Source organism: Lepus europaeus, chromosome 6 (assembly GCF_033115175.1).
Source record: "Lepus europaeus isolate LE1 chromosome 6, mLepTim1.pri, whole genome shotgun sequence".
Lineage (NCBI taxonomy): Eukaryota > Metazoa > Chordata > Mammalia > Lagomorpha > Leporidae > Lepus > Lepus europaeus.
In genome coordinates this window covers 17,527,629-17,546,761 of record NC_084832.1, presented here as the reverse complement: position 1 = coordinate 17,546,761, position 19,133 = coordinate 17,527,629, and the positions used below count along the sequence as shown (strand labels likewise).

Sequence of the window (19,133 nt, the reverse complement as noted above, 5' to 3'; positions counted from 1 at the left end):
CCGTGAACTTTCTGAATACATCCTGAGAACGGACTGCATAATTACTGCCAATGTTTGCAACGATTTTCAATTTTTCTTACCATGTCAGCAGATCCTATGCATGTGATGGAGGAAAGATTTCCATAAAGGCTAAACCAAAAGGTCTATAGTCAAGAGGGTTAACTTTCTGGTAAACCAGAAATCCAAATAAGAATACTACTATGTAGTTCAGGGATTCCAGCGGGAGGTCTGGCCTTTGTGGAAAGCATCACCATGCTGACCTGAGAACCCCAACAGAGCTCCCGAGCTGTGTGAACCTGAAGGATGCCTGCTACTCCCACAGTCTCCTTTGTTATCAAATCACCTGCCAGGGCACCCATTTTTAGTAAGTGTTATGTTCTCTTCCTTCTTTATTAGAACATACAATAAAATATCGATCTTCCATACTTTAATCATACTCGTTTTCTGAAGGGGGTAGACTCTCCCTACCTCAGTCAATTAAAGCATTTTTTGTTGTTTTTTTTTTTTTTTTTTTTCCTATTAGTTGAATCCATACCAGAGGCCTTGGCGGAGAATAATGGGTCTTAGTCATGGTAAAGAAAAATGGGGAGACAAAGTGGTAGCCTCACACAGTCTTTAAGTAAACAGAATCCCTGATGTAACTGGAAATTGATATTCAATTTGGGACCAGCAGGAAAAAAAACCACACATAACTTGTGACAACTTTATTTTATTCCTTACAAATTGAGCTTTGGCTCTGGGGTCTTGGTAAGGCATTAAGCTTGGTAGGTTTCTTTTTTTTTTTTTTTAAAACTGGTGGCCTGCACCTCTGATTTCAGATTAAACAAAAACAGTGACATTTGAATAAAAATAACAAATCATTTTGTCAGAGCTTGAAATCACTGGATAAAGTTGAGGGAAAACTCCAAATACACTATCATTTTTGAATGTGTGCATAGTGTTGCTAGAGTAAACAATTTACAATAGAGTTTACACAGTGCAAACACAATTGGAAAATGCCTTTGGAATAGAGTCAACATTTTGGCAGAATCACAGTGCTGTCTCAAAAATGGTTAAGGCTGAGGGCTGTCCATTGGAAGTGTTCAAAACCACGGAGTCCGTGTGAGCGACCTCTGGATAATTCCTTTTGAAGAACACCTGTCCAAAAAAACCAACGCAAGCGTCACAAGGATCTGTTTCAAAGGTTTAAAGTCCTTCTCCCTAAAGCAATGCATTTCTACATGGCCACTTCTTGTGCAGCAAATGGTCTCACTCACTGAGATACAATTAAAAAACAAGGATATAAGTAGTCTGTAGAGGAGTAAGTCCCACCACACCCTGAGCAGGGCCGGCCTGGATGCCAAACAACCTGTAGATCCACTTGAGTTCCGATCAGCCTGAATCAGAGATGTATTTTATCACTGCATGACATTGATAAGCAAAATCATTTTACTGACTGAAAACCCGGAGATAAATTAAAAGCAGGACGACAAAGAGGCTGGGGACTTCAGTGCCTGCAGGAGGGTTTCTCATTTTCGCACACAAAATGAGCACAATGGGTTCGGATGTTAATATCAGGTTGTAATCCCTATATTTCATAAACTCTGATTGACAAGCATTGAAATGGTGGCGTACATGTATGAAATATCCCAGCATTTAATTTGTGCAGCAGAGCAGTTATAGGGCCTATAGAAATGTGAGCTGTGGATAGCGGGCCACAATAATGAAAGAGAAGCAAAAGCCCTTAACAATGACTCAACCAAGCAACTTCTCTCAAATGTAAGATGATACCAAATAATAGGACAGTTCTTTGCCAAGCCTTTGAGTTCCTGAAGTCTACCAATTTCTAGCTGAACTAGAAGAGATACAGGTTTTCTGATAAATGTATAATCAGAATATAAAGGCAATGAAATGCTGTCAAGTCGCTCTGTTCCACAATCATCAGTTTTTAGCAGCTGTATCGTATCTCGGCTCCTTGACAGATGGCGCATAACAAAATGAAATAATGTTGAGACGTGTGAGCTCTTATCTCACAATGTGTTGGGGTGAAAAAGGACTTCAAATGTAATTTTTTTTCTCCAAAGAAGAATGTGAAAAGTTTTGAGTCTTTAAAACAGAAAATGTGCCGCCTGTTTGAGGCGGACACGTGTCATGGGCTGGGTTTCTTAGTAATACACTTCTGGATCTATTTTATAAAACCTGGCTCCAAATATATTTGTGGGTGCTGTCAACAAAGTTATCCCTGGAGATAATGGACTTCACATACCAAAAAGCAAACGGCTGGGACGCCTACCTACATATTAAGTGGACTTCCTTTTTTTCCCATTGCTGGCATTCTTGTTATTCAAAAAAAATCATTTCATACAAAATACTGTACATTAAAATGTCACTTGAGGAGAAATAAAATAGTCTTCAAAAATGCTTAGACCTTACTGTTTTCAGAAATAATATTTGGTGGTGGAGGAGGAAGTAATTTCTTAACATCTCCCGCCCCTATTTTTTTTTAAGATTTATTTATTTGAAAGGCAGAGAGAGAGGGAGAGAGGGAGAGAGGGAGAGAGGTCTTCCATCCAATGGTTCATTCTCTAAGTGTTGTAAAGGCTGGAGTTGGGCCAATCTGAAGCCAGGAGCTAGGAGCTTCTTCCTGGTTTCCCACATGAGAGCAAGGTCACAAGCACTTGGGCCATCCTCTACTGCTTTCCCAGGCCATAGCAGAGAGCTGGATTGGAACAGGAGCAGCCAGGACTCGAACAGGTGCCCAAATGGGATTCCGGTGCCATAGCTGGAAGCTTAGCCCACTGTGCCACAGTGCTGGCCCCCTCCCCTACCTTTTAAAGCTAGCCTATTGTTTAAAGTTACATTTTTACTTATTTTTAATATTTTATTTATTTGAAAGGCAGTGTTATAGAGAGGAAGAGAGAGAGAACTTCCATCTGCTGGTTCACTCCCCAAATGGCCACAACGGCCAGGGCTGGGCCAGGCTGAAGTCAAGAACCTGAACACCACCCTGGTCTCCCACATGAGTGGCGGGGGCCCAAGCACTTGGGCCATCTTCTGCTGCTTTCCCAGGCACATCAACAGGGAGCTGGATCGGAAAAAGGAGCGGCTGAGACTAGAACTGGTGCTCATATGGGATGCTGGCACTGCAGAAGGCCCCAGTTACATATTTAGATATTCCATAAAACAGCTTTTTCTTGGTGAAACTAAGAACAGCCAAAAGAACAAACGGCTGTTCTGTTTCTACTTTCCACTGTTTGAAAGAACTCCCAGAATAAGCTGGGTCTTTCCCCATAATCCACTCCAGGTGATTTTTTTAAGTAAAGAAAATATGATTATTAATCCTTAATCGAAATGGTTCCAGCTTCATGGCCTGAGATATGTTGTGGAAGAGAAGCTGTGTGTAGGCTCCTTGTTCTGACCTTTCTTGTTCTCACTAGTTCCCTTGTTGAGTGACATACTATGGTGCACAAAACCGGGCAACTGCAAAAGAAACCTGTGATAACAAAAAGCATCTTTCCGTAACAGCGCAGGCAAGGAAGGGAGTGAAGACTACTGTGCCCTCTCCAGCAGGGTCTTCATGGGGTCCCTGAGCCGGGGAGGGGCGCTCTCTCTCCTGAGACCGACTGCTGATGCTGGAAAAATCACCGAGCCTGTCTCCGTGCCGGCCGCCTACTCTGTGAAGTGAGATAACAAGGACTTACCTCATAGGAACTAATTAATGGCTACAGGCTGCAGCCGAAAACAAGCCGAGGTAAGTGCTGGGTGTGACTGCAAATGCTGCTAGGAGAAGTGGCCCCTTAGCACAGGGAACGTGGCAGCATAATCCGCACGCAAGATGACTACAAAGCAAACAGAGTCCTTGCTATGGCCCTGTTGATTGGATTGTAACAGAACCCCAGAGCTGTAGCTTGAACGCCTTTTACTGAATGGCTATGGTAACTGGGGAGTAGAAAAGTCCATCAGAAAGATGGCAGAAGCTGCAGTCCTCACACTCATTAACTGGTGACACTGGGGAGGTACTTAGGCTGCTCTGCCTCAGTTTCTTCATGCAGAGATAAAAATGCCAAGTTCAAGGGTTGCAAAGATTCCAGGAGACAATGCTTTGAAAGCGTAAATGTTGGGGCCGGCACTGTGGCCTCATGGGTAAAGCCACCGCCAGTGGTGCTGGCATCCCTTATGGGCGCCGGTTCGAGTCCCGGCTGCTCCACTTTAGATCCAGCTCTCTGCATGGCCCGGGAAGGCAGTAGAAGACCCAAGTGCTTGGGCCCCTGCACCCGCATGGGAGAACTGGAAGAAGCTCCTGGCTCCTGGCTTCAGATTGGCACAGCTGTGGCTGTTGTGGCCATCTGGGGAGTGAACCAGTGGATGGAAGCCTCCCATCCCCACCATGCACCGTGTCTCCTCTCTGAAACTGTGACTTTCAAGGAAAATAAATAAATCTTAAAAAAAAAAAAGCATAAATGTTGGGGGCAAGCAGAACTTAAGACCAATGAGTGTTGGGTATCTTGTCCCTCCTCTCTTTCTCTTGGGTTTGGTTCACTACTGTTTCTCTAAAGTATGTTAAAACCAAGGTCAGTATCTAAACTCTAGCTCGCTAACAAAGCTACCATAATGGAGTTAGATCTCACTGGAAGCAACAGGGGACTAAAAGCTCCCTTGCATGCACAGAGAATTGGGCCTTTCTTTACCCGGTATTTGTAAGACACAATGCAATGTGTTGAATTGTGGTTCAAGACTGTCAGTTTGCACTAACTTGCACAGCCCCAGAGCAATCACAGTAGGTCACAAGGCCTCAAGTTCCTCATCTTTAAAGCAGATTTTCCTGCTCATGGCTGGTATGCACAAAGAGGTGTCAAAAGTTCACAAAAAGTGGAATTAAAAGATAATGCAAATTTTCCAAGAACTTTCTGAAGGCCCTCATATTATCAAACTTAAGGAGAACTGGAGAGTTAGGGATGGTTTCTGCTTTAAAGATAAAGAGATAATGAATTTTCCCTCTCCTTATCCTTACAGAACTCACCCTAAACATCAAGGATACTGAAAACTTTCATGGGCGAGCTCGGTTCTCCCATCAGCTGGCAGACTCAAACAGCTTCGCCAGCAGTATGCTCATCCACAAGGTTCACGGAGAAGAGACTGACTTGTAAGTGGCACTGTAACTACCCAACTCTCTCCTCTGCTGAGGTGGGAAGACTAAACAAATACACGTTTTCAACCTTTCTCTGTGTCTGTCTCTCCAGTCTGAAATAATGCCCTGGCCACCAACTATCCTGTAGCTATACGGGAAAACTCATTTTAACCAAAGACGTTGAGTAAGTAGGAGGGCTGGCATTGCCGTGCAGTGGCTGAAGCCACTACCTGTGACCCTGGCATCCCATAGCAGAACACTGGTCCCGCTCTGGTTGCTCCACTTCTGACCCAACTCTCTGGTAATGTGCCTGAGAAGGCAGCAGAAGACAGCCCAAGTGCTTATCCCCTGCTGCTCATGTGGGAGACCTGGATGGAGTTCCTGGCTCCTGGCTTCCACGTGGTCCAGCCCCAGCCATTGTGGCCATCTGGGGAGCGAACCAGAAGATTGACAGATTTCTGTTTCCCTGTCTTTGTAACTCTGCCTTTCAAATCAGTCAATCTTTTTTTTTTTCCCCAAAAAGTTGATGACTAGAACTAATGAGGAAAGAAGTAATATAGGATTTATAAACTATATAAAAAGACAAAAGAACAAGACAAACCTAACAGATGAGTAAACCGAGAAAAGGAAAAATATGAACAATTACAACGTAATACACTCAAAGAAAATGATGTAGCAGAACAATCAACCTGTGGCCAACAGAGACACAACAGTACATGGAAACATGCAGAGCAATGGGAGATGCTGAAAAGTAAGCTGACAAAAGCCAGAAGTGAAATGGAAGAAAAAAAATCAAACTATCAAAGAAATGACAGCTCTACTGAAGGCAGGATAAAGATTAGCCACTTGATACAGTTTGAATTGGATTTGGCTCCCAAACTCAGATAGACATTTGGGGAAAGTCTTTGGGGAAAGCATTTGGTGCAACGTTTCAGACGCCACTTGAGATGCTAACATTTCATACCGGACTGATTGGCTGGGGTCCTGGTTCCTTTACTTCCAATCTGGCCCCTGCTAATGAGCCAGGAGGCAGCACATGAAGCTATCTGGATCCCCCCCACCCACATGGGAAACCTGGGCTGAGTTCTGGACTCCTGGCTTTGGCCTGGCCCAGCCCTGGTTATTACTGACATTTGGAGAATAAAACAGCAGATGGAAGACATATCTCTCCCTCTCTTTCTAAAAAAATGAAAAAGAAAGAAGTAAATAAATAAGCAAACAAAACACTAAAAGCCAGATATCTTAAGTTAATGGTACCAAAAGGGTGGAAACAGTCCAATTATGGCGTTTAGGAGGAGGCCCTAGTGGGAGTTTGTTAGCTCACTGGGAGTACGTCCTCAGAAGGCAGTTCTCCTGAGGGTTTGTCATGAAAGCCTGAGCTGGACAGAGCCCGTCTCTGCTTCCACTTCCTCTGGATGGGCTCTGACACTGCTATCTATCACTCTCGCCAGACACCACACCAACGGGGCCACCCAATCTAGGACTTGAACCTCCACAACTTTTTATAAAGTTAATTCTCAGGTACTCGTAGTGAAGAATCACTGCTGGAAAAAACAGTGAGATGTGCAGGGTTGCACAAGTAAGCAAAATATTCGGAAATTAATAAAAAATGTAAATGGTTTAGGAAAAATTAGTTTCACAAAATAGGCAAGGACATACAACATGTATATGGTTGGTATTTGTAAAGAGGACAACACAATGAAAAATATTTTCAAGGATATAATTCAAATAAACTTCCAGACACACATAAGAAGACTTGAAGCTAAAGTACAAATGGGTATGCCATGAAGTCCTAGAAAAATTAATAATCTTCAAAATAAAGAATCCTTTCGGTATCCAAGGAAGAAAGACCAAGTATGCCTAACCTGGCCTTATATTTCCATAAAAGTAAACAGTGATAGAAAACCTTAAAAAATTATAATATACCAAGTGAAAGAAAGTATAACTCAAGAATTTTATAGCCAGGCAAGTCAAATTAGAGAGGCACTATACAAGTATTTCAGACATGTAGTAAGTAAGGGAATTCTAGTGCCAATGAAAAGAATACTTGAGGACTTCAAAAAGTTCATGGGAAATGTGTTTTCTGAAAAATTTTGCATGGATTTCAAAATTTTTGTATCAAAATGAACATACCTTTTTTTATTCTATTTCACAAGAATGTTTTGCAGTATCCCAGTATTTAAGGTTTGAAGGGAAAGTGCAGAAGTAAAAGAATTAAAATTTGATACTAGAATGGAGGGAAAGAATTGTACTGATGTTGTCATATGGAGTTAATGACAAAGAGTACTTAGAAGAAATGAAAGGATCACACATAAAACAATAAACAAATAAACAATCAGAGACGATAAGTTAAATAATGAAATAACACTAGCAACAGAGCGGAACACGATGGAACAAAAATATAATCATGAACCCAATAAATGTAAATGGACTAAACTCACCTGTCAAAAGTAAAAGGCTAAGATTAAATCTCTGAGCAAAACCTAACTAGATGCCATAAACAAGAGACATACTTTTGGATATTGAAAGATTATTATAGACATATGCAGTAAATGAAAGCAATGTGAAAATAGGGCCCCGATCTTAGATTTGAGTCAGCTTGGATTCAGGGCCGAGAACATTAACTGAATAACAGAAAGACACTTTAAAATGGTGGAAAACAGAATTCAAAGTGAAAACACCATTCATGATCATCTGTGGACTGAAAATCATAGCATCCATTTACCCACAGAAAGATGAGAGGAACTATGAGAAGACATGTAGGGCATGGAACTAATTTTCTTTTCTAAATAAATTCAAGTCACATCAAATGGACCAATAAAAACAACAGAGGGGCCTTAAATAATATAACTAATAAAGTAGATCAATTCAGTTATTATGCTCTATACCTTAAACAGCCAATACTCTTGCTTTTTAATGACCAAAAACATTCAGAAAAATTGCCTATGTACTACAACACATTTGTAGAAATAGTACACACAACATGTGTGGCATGAAATAATGAAAGAAACACTGAGAAGTAAGACGGTAAAGAATCATAAATAAGCCCTTATAACCATCAAGTTTTAAAAAGTTTCTTCTTAAATAACTTCTGGTCCAATGAGGAAGTGAGAACCAAGACTGCAGGAAAAAATATATTTAACAAACTATCACAAAAACACTACATGTCAGAACCTACAGGATACGGCCAAAGCAATATTCACAGGAAAATTCAGCCTTAAAACATTTGTATCAATAAGCAAGGAAGAAAACAATAGCATCCAAGTTTTAAGAAACAAAAACAAAATAAACCAAAATATAAATTAATAAAGATAAAAGCAGAAATTGGTCAATTACAAAATACAGTATAAGAAACTCAAGTCTCAGAGCTCATACTTTTGTGGGAAACAGTGATTATTAAAGTAATTTTTAGTTATTTAGAGTATCTCAAGCTATTTAGAACTTTAGATACTTTTGTTATTATTGAGAGGTAAGGGGTTCAATCTATAACCTTTTAGAAGTGATCAAATTTGATCAAACAGATAGAATTTGTTTGTATTTACAAACGGCCTTATATTCTTAGAAGCACTTAAACATACATGATCTCCTCTGACTGTGAAGGAACTGTGAAGAGGCCAAGGTACCGGCAATCCTGCACTACAGATGAGGCCTTGAACTTACATAGAAGGCCCGTGATTGAAAGTGCCCCTTCACCTAGTCAAGTAAGTCTAGACTCCTGGAGTCCAGATGTTGGAATTTCTTCACTGTGGGGTTGTGTCTGGTAACAGCTCAGACACAATGGCATCTCCGTTGCACATCTGAAAGCTTCTGGCAGGTCTGATTCATCAAGGACATCACATGACAGGGACTCATCCACTGTTGTGCGCTGAATTGCCTGTCTCCTGCCCCCCACCCCACCCATATGTTGAAGTCTTAACCTAGCACTTCAGAATGTGAGTGGATTTGGAGACAGGGACTTTAAAAGGGAAATAAAATTGACATCTTTGTGTAATCTAATATGACTTAAGACAAAGAGATTAGGACACACACACACACACACGGAAGACCACATGAAGGCACAGAGAGAAGGCGACATCGCCATGCCAAGGAGAGAAACCTCGGAGGACACCCACTCTTGCTGACACCTTGATCTTGCATTTCCGGCCTCCAGAACAGGGATACAACAGCCCACCCACTCGGTGGTATTGTGCTATGCCAGCTTAAGCAAATGAATATACCTTTCAGCTTTATGTACCTAAATTTTTTCGCTGCTTTCCCATGGATCATTCACAGAGGCCAATCAAAGGGTGACTCAGCTTGCCTGCACCTACATTTTCAGAAAAGCAACCCTGTCGACCAGAGTACGTGACTTGGAAGTGCCTTTTCCCACACGATGAACTTTCTTTTCAAGCACATGAATTCTAACCTGTTGGGAGTGAAAAGCTTGTTGGTTTAGACTAATTCTCATGGTGTTCTAGTTCCAAATCATGCGTTGATACTGGATGCCTGTACATGTAAAAGGCTGACAATTTGACAGCTTATTCTCCTAAGAGGACCAAGTGTGTGCGAAAGCAACATCGAGTAGACATGGAACTCAGAAGGGAATCAAGTACGTATTTCCTTACGTCTCTCTGTAGAGGTGACCTGAGCCAGTGGTTAGGAAGGGCTGAAATCCAAGAGGGACACTGTGCCACTGTGTGAGCTGGGTGACTGGCACCACCTTAGATACTAAATGAAACAAGGGAAAGCATTTTTCACTCTACAGAATGCAGTATCCCAGGAGGACCTATTTGCCCAGCAATTTACTCTCTGTTCTGCATTGCAGCTCTGTGCCTTCCAAAGAACCCTCGATCCAATGTCCTCATCAATAAAGTGGGATGAAAATGAACTGTTGGGAGGATTACGTGAAGTCATACATGCAAAACTATGCAATCTATGCAGATTATGAAGAACTATGCAAATGTACGTTACTATCAATTTTGTTGAGCAGCACAATTGATGACTGGTTCAGGGATCAAGAGATGCCTAATTCTATGACCTATGCGCTAGTCTACCTGTACAGGTATGTTACATTTGAATTAAAATGCTGACAGAACGAAAAGATTTCTGTCTCTCTCAAAAACTGGCACAACACTGGGTCACGTTAATGGGGGGTTTAAGTAATTCATAATAAAGTATTGAACTATATTATGTTACATGGATCTATCTAAAATTCTATACTCTATTTCTCATTACTCAACGCCTAGATAATATAATGATAACATATTTTTAATGTGGGGACTTTGACATGTAGGTGGGGACACATCTCTTTGATGTGAAATGCCTGAGGTGTCAAAGAACAAAAAGGTTTGAAGTTCTTGGCTCCTTTGTGCCTAGATTATACAAGGAATCCCAAATGATTGATTGGGTCTTATGAGGGAAGCTTTGAGTGGGTGACACTCTTGAAGATGAAAGTATTCCATATACTTCAGACATTAAAAAAAAATTACAAGGGTACTACAAAAAGTTTGTGGAAAGTGGAATTCCAAGTATATTTTGCTGCAAAAACGTTTGAAATGCACACATAGTTTTTATAAAATACGCATTTCTCATGACCTTTTAAAGACTACCCTATCTAGTGCTCCAAGAGAAGCTTCCCACCACATTCCCATACAACCTCAGTCCTTATGAAAAGTTCAGAACACAGACTCTGCTGTCCCTAAGCCCAGGCATGAACCATGACTGCCAGTCACTCAGCTATCCATGTGACCCTGAGCAGTTTTCTTCCCCTCTCCAAGTCTCAGCCTCCTAAATGGGCAATGGTGAGAGAAGCTGCAGTGTAGCACAGTACATGTCACAAAACGGGTATCAAGTTTAACCTCATCCTCACCATCACCATGGCTTAAAACATCATCGAGCATCCCAGCTGTGACTATGACACATCCAACACATATGTAGTACCCAGAATAATACTGCAGATACACAGTCATTTACTGAACAGCTTTGGGGATGGAAGCAGAACTCAAAGAAACACCCCATGAGCAGTGTGGAAGGCACAGCTCCTCATTACTGAAGAGGAAAGAGATGAGAGAGTTGGTGACAGAAGGGAACCTAGACTAGATTTTGGTTAAATCGTTTACACAAAAGGACTGCAAATCTGAGAAATGTAGAAAACAATGAATCTCATACTGTCATGGCCAGAGGTCACGAGAAGTTAGCCTCACCATGAACCCTTGGAAGTGTCTTTCCACCCCAAGCCACGCACAGCAGGTGGCAAGAACACCAGGCTCCTTCCATCAATGCAACTCCCATCTTACAAATTCCAAGAAAGAATGAGAGGTGGCAAGAGCCAAAGCTGTATCATCACTGCTGACAGATGCTTTTCAGGCTGTGTAAACCTGCAAGCTCTCATCAAACTCTAGCTTTCGGGCACTCTCAACAAAGGGGGGAAAACTTGGGCATAAAATGACAGTATCGTTTACAAATTAGAAAACCTAAACAAAAGCATCTACACATTTCCCTGATGGAGAACGAGTGAACACTATTCCACATTTTGGTCTTAAACTCTCCAATTTCCTGGATACAGCTGAACAGTATTCCTATCTCAAATGGGTTACATAAATGCCAGGCCGATGAAATGCAGAGTGAATCTTTTGTGCTATACACCTTTCTCCTATGAGAATCTGAATCTGCAGAGGTGAACCATGTAGAAGGTCCACCCTCCAGTCTCTCTCCCTCGTAGGTACACCTGCTTGCACAGGTGAGCGTGTACAGACTCCCCTTTCCCCCACCCTCTCCTGCTGCCACCACAGCCTCTCTGTAGGCCTGACTTCAACCCAGGATGTATCGTTAAGGCCCGATCACGAAGTTTTGTCTCTGGAGGCTTATAATTGAAAAGGGCACACAGTGCTTGTTACCATACCCAGGGTGCCAAGCTGTGAGGAGAGAGCAGTTTGAGACAAACTTTAATTACAGCGCCGGGGCGCACGCTCACCTGTTTTGCCGTCTCGGTGAGGGCAGCGGCTTCTGCCTTGCCCAGCTGTTGCACCATCTTGTAAAATAGGCTCTCTTTATTTTGCAGCAAAACATATGGCTCATCATATTCTTTCAGTCTTCCTGAATCCAAAACCTGTTAGTCAGCAGAAAGCAGCCCATTGAAACACAAGGGTTGGCAACAACCTGTATCATAACTCCGACAATGTCTCGGAAGGCGCAGGGGAAGAAGAACACAGAAGACTCTGGGTGGTAGGGCCTGCATGGTGTTTAACTGCTTTGATTACCCTGTTTTCCCAGGCAGACAAAGGCCTAACATGACCTTTTATTATGATAATGCTATAGGAGAGGAAGAAAAATGGAAGTTCTAGACTATCCTCATGGGCACTCAGCAGTCCTCTGGCATTTTATGCGCTGCCAAGGGCATTTGGGGCTGTGAATCTTAAGTTAGGGCTTTAACTCCCACGATGTGCGCTTTGAGGGGTATTCATACATACGCTCAGAACTGGGAAACATCTTTTTGTTGTTGTTGTTTAAATATTTAGCTGTTTATTCAGAAGGCAGAGTGAGAGTGAGAGAGATATAGAGGGGAGACGGAGAACTTCCATCGCTCATTCACTGCCCAAATGCAACCCATGAGCCAGGGCTGGGCTAGGCCAAAGCCAGGAGCCTGAACTCCAACTGGGTCTCCTACATGGATGATAGGGCCCAAGCACTTGGGCCATCTTCTGCTGCTCTCCCAGGCACATTAGTAGGGTACTGGATCAGAAGTGGAGCAGCTGGAACTCGAACTTGTACTCCTCTATGGGGTGCTGGAGTTGCAAGCAGTGGCTTAACCTACTGTGCCAAAACACTGGCCATAGGGGTCTTCTTGATTTAAGAAAATCTATTTTGGGGCCGGTGCTGTGGCACAGCGGGTTAAAGTCCCGGCCTGAAGCACCATCATCCCATATGGTTCTAGTCCTGGCTGCTCCTCTTCCGATCCAGCTCTCTGCTATGGCCTGGGAAAGCAGTAGAAGATGCCCAAATCCTTGGGCCCTTGCACCCATTTGGGAGACCCAGAAGAAGCTCCTGGCTCCTGGCTTCAGATTGGCGCAGCTCTGGCCTTTGCAGCCATCTGGGGAGTGAACCAGCAGATGGAAGACCTCTCTCTCTGCTCTCTCTGTCTATACCTCTCTCTGTGACTGTCTTTCAAATAAATAAAATACATCTTTAAAAAAAATCAATTTCAATTTGTCTAAAAGGCTGGGTAATATGACACATATCAGATGCTAGGGCTTGGGAGCAAATTAGTTGCTCAGCTGATTTGACGGAATCTGAACAATATTTCACCTAGCCCAGGCACTTGGGGGCTGCACCAGTGGCTGGGAGGTCTTTTTCTTTGCCTAGCAAAACAAATAAATAAATGATTTTCCAGATGTTTGGAAAAGAAGATGTTTCTAGAATTTCTCTAGGGTCCTAGATGCTATCAGCTGGTAAGAGGGGCTAAACCCTTGTCTGTGAGGTTAAGGCGCAAGCAGAAGTGAGCTTTGCTTGAAGTTTATTATTCTGAGAGTACAAGACCAGCCAAAGAGAGCTGCTACCCTAAGCAGCTTTAGCGTAATTGCTCTGCACAGAAGAAATCTCAAGAAATCCAATTTTCTCTGTGGATAAGACTAAAGAAGTAATTAAGAAATTGAGCTGCAAATTCCAGTGATCACGGCCCACACAGCACACGGGGGCAGCCTACTCTGAACGGCTCAGGGGCTGGATATCTGTTCTCACAATTATCTCTCCTTGCTTCTTGCTCTCTCTTTCTTTAGCTGCCTGCCTTTTAGCCATTTATTGCTCATTAATATGTCCACTGGAGATGGAAAGGCAAAGGGGGGGGGGTGCTCTCCACCCTGCATTTCTACTTATTAGTGGCTTTGGTTAATGGTTTCAGAGGGAAGCATCCAAGACAATTGGCCCTAGTGACGCATCTAGGAAAAGAGTTCTGATGTTAAGTGGTGCTTAATTCTTCAGTGAGGCTGTATTTAGAGTAAATTCATCTTAAGAGAATATGCTCAGACTCTAAGCAGGACACAGGTTGTTTTTCCACACTGAGATACTGTAGTTAATTCTGTCCCCTGGTATTGAATGGGGAACATTATTAAGTCTCATAAAGGCTCTTTTCCTGTTAATCTTTTGTTTACTACTGTGAATCACTGCTAAGGGCAGCTTTCTCAAAAGAGTTCAAGAATAATTGAATCTGTCACATCCACATAATAATTAAAATGTCCTATAATTTGGTACGCCAATTTGGACGCCCCGAATGTGTTATTTTACTTAAGCATAGCATTACAGAGCATAACCACTCCTCCTGACGTTGAAGGAGGGGGAAAAAGTGTAATTTTAAAATACAGGTTTCTCTCATGCTAAAGACTAAGCAAATAGATGCATCAAATTACTTTATAAAATGATGAACTCCATTCTGCAAAAGCAACAAGCCAGCTTTTAAAAATCACCACAAGTGAGCTCCCTGACTAGAAAGACGTCACCTCATTTTTAATAGAAGGGAAGTACTACTGTTATTTTGTCAATGTCCAACTTTCTCCTAAACTAAACTTATTCACATTTTGAGCACACAGTCTTTCTTTCTTTCTTTCCTCATATTGTCTGAAAATACATGAATGCCACTTAGATTAGTAGTTTTCAAAGTTGACCATAAGCTAAAAGGGCAGAGTTAAAAAGAAAAAAAAAAAAAAGAACATTCTCAAAAAGCAGGAGTAACAATATAAATGACACAAAGAGAATTTTGGTCAAAATATTTTGAGCTTTGTAAGTCTGAACAATTTAGGGGATGGTTAAATTATAGTAATTCATTTAGAATGCTTAATAACTTATTAAATGCAAATTTTAACTTTTGTAAGATAACATTTCAAAAGCAAAAAGTAAAACCAAATCTCTTTAGTACTGTTTTACTGTGCACTAAAACAAAATACTGTATCTTAAAATGAATGATTGTCTCAGATGGGTGAACCTGCTAGTTTGGAGCAATGATAGACTCTTGCATAGATACATTGTAACAAAGAATGTACATCAGTGAGATTAATCCAGAACTAAGAAAACAAACAAAAAAAGAAAAAGTTGTTGAACTTGAAAAGGAAAATAAAATGAGTTGAACATTTATTGCTTTTACTGTAACTGTTAACTCTCAAAATAGATTAAGGAGGGGGGACAGAGAATAACCTTTCTCACCTACTCATTCATCCATCCACCCACCCATCTGTCCATCCATCTACCCACCTGTCCATCCATCCATCTACCCACCCATATACACATACGAGCTATTGCACTATCAGGATCAGGGGTCAAAGATGAGCAAAACACCAGTCTGTCAAGACACTGAGAGCTGGAGCTGAAGACTGAAGTACAGATACGTCAAATGACTCTGCCCAGGCTCCACAGTTAGTAGGTAGGAGAGCTGGGATTCAAACCCAGCTCTGAACCTTTCTTTCCTTTCCGGGTGAGACCCCCACAGAAAGACACTGTATTTATTATCAAAAGTAATGTAAGGGCAAAGAGAATTTTAAACATGGAGTTTTCTGAGATACTGTTTCCTTTGGGTAGCATATAACTTGGCATAATTTACGAATGTATGCTTGGAGCATAGACACGCCCTCCGTCCATTTTTCACTATTTCATTATAGTTGGGACTCAGAACTGTTTACTGTGTGTATGAGTACACACAAACAAATCTTATTATACTTGAGTGAATTTTCACTAATTCCTGAATTTATGTGACAAACATTTATAGCACACTTTGCACACATGCCATTTGGTACAACATACCCCATGGGAGAGGCAAAGACAGGTACCTTCCTTTAACACAAGAAAGAAACAGAAGGAAACATTCATGAGCTGCCTCCTCTTCCCCCAGAAGGCAAAATAGAGTAGAGGTTAGTGGCAGGAGGTCAGCTGTGGCCAGAGCTTCAGGGAGAAGTGGGGTGGGGTGGGAAGACAGCAGCCCCTCCACACACAAGGACAGCATAAGCCAGGATGTCTGGAGGCAAACCTGGCACCTCCTCCAGGGCGGGACTGTGTGGTTTCTCTTTCCACCATTGCATCTCCTAGGTCTGACGCTGCACGTGATAGGTGAACAGACTGTGCACTGGCTGAGGGTTAAGGACAGAGGAGACCAGATCCAGGGCATGACTGGGTGACCATCCAGGGGTGTAGTTTGGTGAGAGTGAAGTCTGGGATCAAGGGAAGAAAGAGTCCAGTGCCGTGGGGATCGCCGGGGAATGCGGCATGACTGAGTTAGAGCTAGGGACTTGGAGGAGTACGCCACTTCAAATTCATGGCTACGGGCAAGAGAGAGAAAATGAGAAAGTGCAGAGGTGAGGCCAAAGGCTTGCGATTCCTTTGTGTTCAACACCTGAGAAAGGACAGAAAAGATGGGAGAGGCAGATGCTACAAGCACCGAGCTGGGATGCACATGGGGGCAAAACATGCCAAGAATAGAATTTTACCTCTTGGCTTTGACATTTACGGGCTTGATCAAACATTCTAGATCTTTCAGAATAAGTAAACACAAACTCCAAATTTTCTTTCTGTACAGAAAAAATGGAGAGAATCTTGAGGGTTGTCTTAATGCCCTTGCTGACTGTGAGAGAAGCCTCCTGAAGTCTCCCCCTGGGTCCCCACCCCTGTGGTGGCCAAGCACAACCGTAAAATCAAGCACACGTGAATGCTGGTGCACTAGGTATCCCTCGGCCCCAGGATCTCTCCAGGAACGCCAACCTCAAATCACTTGCTGCTCTCCAGTAGATGAAGGAAAAATACATTCTATCGGATGAGTCAGGCAGTTACGTAAGCTCCAGGGCGATGTGATTATCAGGCGCACATATCTGCTGATAGCAGCGGGAGCTGTCCTGGATATAAAAATTAAGTGGACCGATTGCAAAGCAATTCCATCCATTTTAATTAGCAGGACGCTGTCAGCAATGGTGGGGTAGGCTCAGCGAAAGGCAAGGGGCAGGCCAGGCTTCAGGACGAGGCTGGGCACAGGGACAGAAAAGCCCAGAACAGCTTCCCCATGTTGATGAGTGAGTAAGGGAGATGCCCTCCAGGGATAAGTGGTGTGGGGACAGGAGACCCAACTTTCAGCTGACAAAGAGGCCTACAGAAGTTGCCTCTGTCGCTGGCAAAATGGTGCCTGGGCAAGTGTCACTCAAAATCCTTCCATGGGCCTTGAAACACTGAGTGATTCTTCTCCCAAAGATGAAGGCTGGGTCGCGGTGACACGCCGGGCTGTGCCTCCCCTTCTCTCCTGAAGCAGCTCTGCTCCCAGTTTGTGCTTTCTGCGGTCATAGCAGTTATTTACCTGCCACTGAACAACTGGATCAAATCTCTCAGCTTACTTTTACAATGGGAAGAGAGATCTTCAATCCACTGGCTTACTCCCCTATTGCTGGCAACAGCCAGGGCTGAGCCAGGTCAAAGCCGGGCACCTGGAACACACTGGGGATCTCACACATGGATGGCAGGAACCCAAGTACCGGAGCCACCACCTGCTGCCTCCCAGACTACACGTGGAGCTGGAACGGAGAATGGAGCTAGGGACTGAACCCAGGTTCTCTGACGTGGGATACGGGCCAAACACTCATTGCTCTCTGCATACTTCTGAAGGATTATTTTTTTCCTTCTGAAATATTCTCAGTTGCAGCCATGGATGCTTATTATAGCAAACATCCATGAAGATTAAAAATAAAAAGGAGAATTTAAATAAAAACCAAATTACCTGCAAGTTGATGGATGTGTTGTTACAACAGTTTCCAGTTTTGTTTTCTCTGAGAAAGCTCTACTAACAGGATTTGGAGGTAAGAAAGAAAGGTGGAGACTACAAGTCCCTACGGTTTCCTAGAATCAGAAGGGCTGCCATGGGTCTTGGTTTTGCCTCTCTGTAGTTCATTCCCAAAGCATTCTCTAACTGCTGACGGAGAAAACACTGAAGACAGGCCACAAGCAGATGCAGATGCTCCTGTCCATTTCTTTCTCACACTACTGGGGTGAATCCAGGGTGCTGGAGGGATTGGAGGGTGCAGGGATGGAAGGGAAACGTGGTGCTACTGGCTACGAAGCAAATGGGACAAGCAACCAGCTCATCCTAAAAATGACAGGGAAGACGCTGTCTTTAACATCTAGAGAGGGGCTAGGAGAACGGATTTCTAATTCGTCTTGCTCTGCTGTTTTGTGGCAACTGAGCAAATGAGGAAGATTAAATTAGCCGTCATCACGGCTGCACCGTGTTAAATAAAGTTAAAATTGAGAGAACATCTTCATAGAACAGAAGCCTAAGCCTAGCGCATTAATGGTGCTTAATGAACCAAAACTGGGTAAATCCCTCTGGAGAGCCAGCACATAAACAAAGCTATTATGGAGGCGGCAGTTGTTTCCCAACAAGTCCTTTTGTTTGATTTACGTACAGTAAACAAAACCATATGCATCGTCTTTGTGGAGAAGTATTCAGTAGGGCAAGAGAATGCAATTATGACACCCTCAGCGCCTGCAGTTACATGACTGTACAATGACAGCGCTGGGGGCCATGCCCTTCCTTGGCTCCCGTCACTGCCCCAGCCACACCCCGGCCTGGCCTTGCCCTCCGGAGCCTGAGGTTGTGCAGCTGACCCACTTGTCTTTATGTCCTCAAAGCTTTCAGAACAACAGAAGAGAAACATCCTTTGTTTTCTGGAAAGGACGTAGGTATTTCTCAATCAAGCTGGAAACGAAAATCAAGGTTAGAGAGAGAACATCCATGGGTCTTGTGGAATTGAAAGCCATTCAATGATCAGAAGGTGTACAATAAAACAGGCTCCCACCAGGCATGGATGCAGCACGGGGACCGGTTCCTCGTGTCTGAAGCTATGGAATGAGGGTCTCTAGGGACCCCTGAGATCAGCTCCCGCCACGCCCTATCAAAGTCAGCAAAGAAACCAACTTGAGTGGCCAAGCTTAGAGCTCCTGCTGGCACCTCCTGGGCTGCAGCTGGTGGCCTTATGGCCTGGGAGCCCTCAACTGCAGATCTGCCAATACTGGAGTAGAGTTGGGAGTG

General features: G+C 43.1%; 1 protein-coding gene across 2 annotated transcripts in view; it reads right to left on the bottom strand.

Annotated features, from left to right (window-relative positions):
• Nucleotides 1-693: 693 nt before the first annotated feature.
• The window catches only part of ABCC4 (ATP binding cassette subfamily C member 4 (PEL blood group)), a 287,341-nt gene continuing 268,901 nt past the window's right edge, over nt 694-19,133 (bottom strand). For both annotated transcript variants that reach the window (XM_062194025.1, XM_062194026.1), the window contains 2 exons: nt 12,060-12,194; nt 694-1,137 (listed from right to left, as the gene is read on the bottom strand). In XM_062194025.1, coding sequence (XP_062050009.1) covers nt 1,030-1,137; nt 12,060-12,194 — 243 coding nt within the window. In that variant the 3' untranslated portion in view covers nt 694-1,029. The remainder of the gene's footprint in view (nt 1,138-12,059; nt 12,195-19,133) is intronic.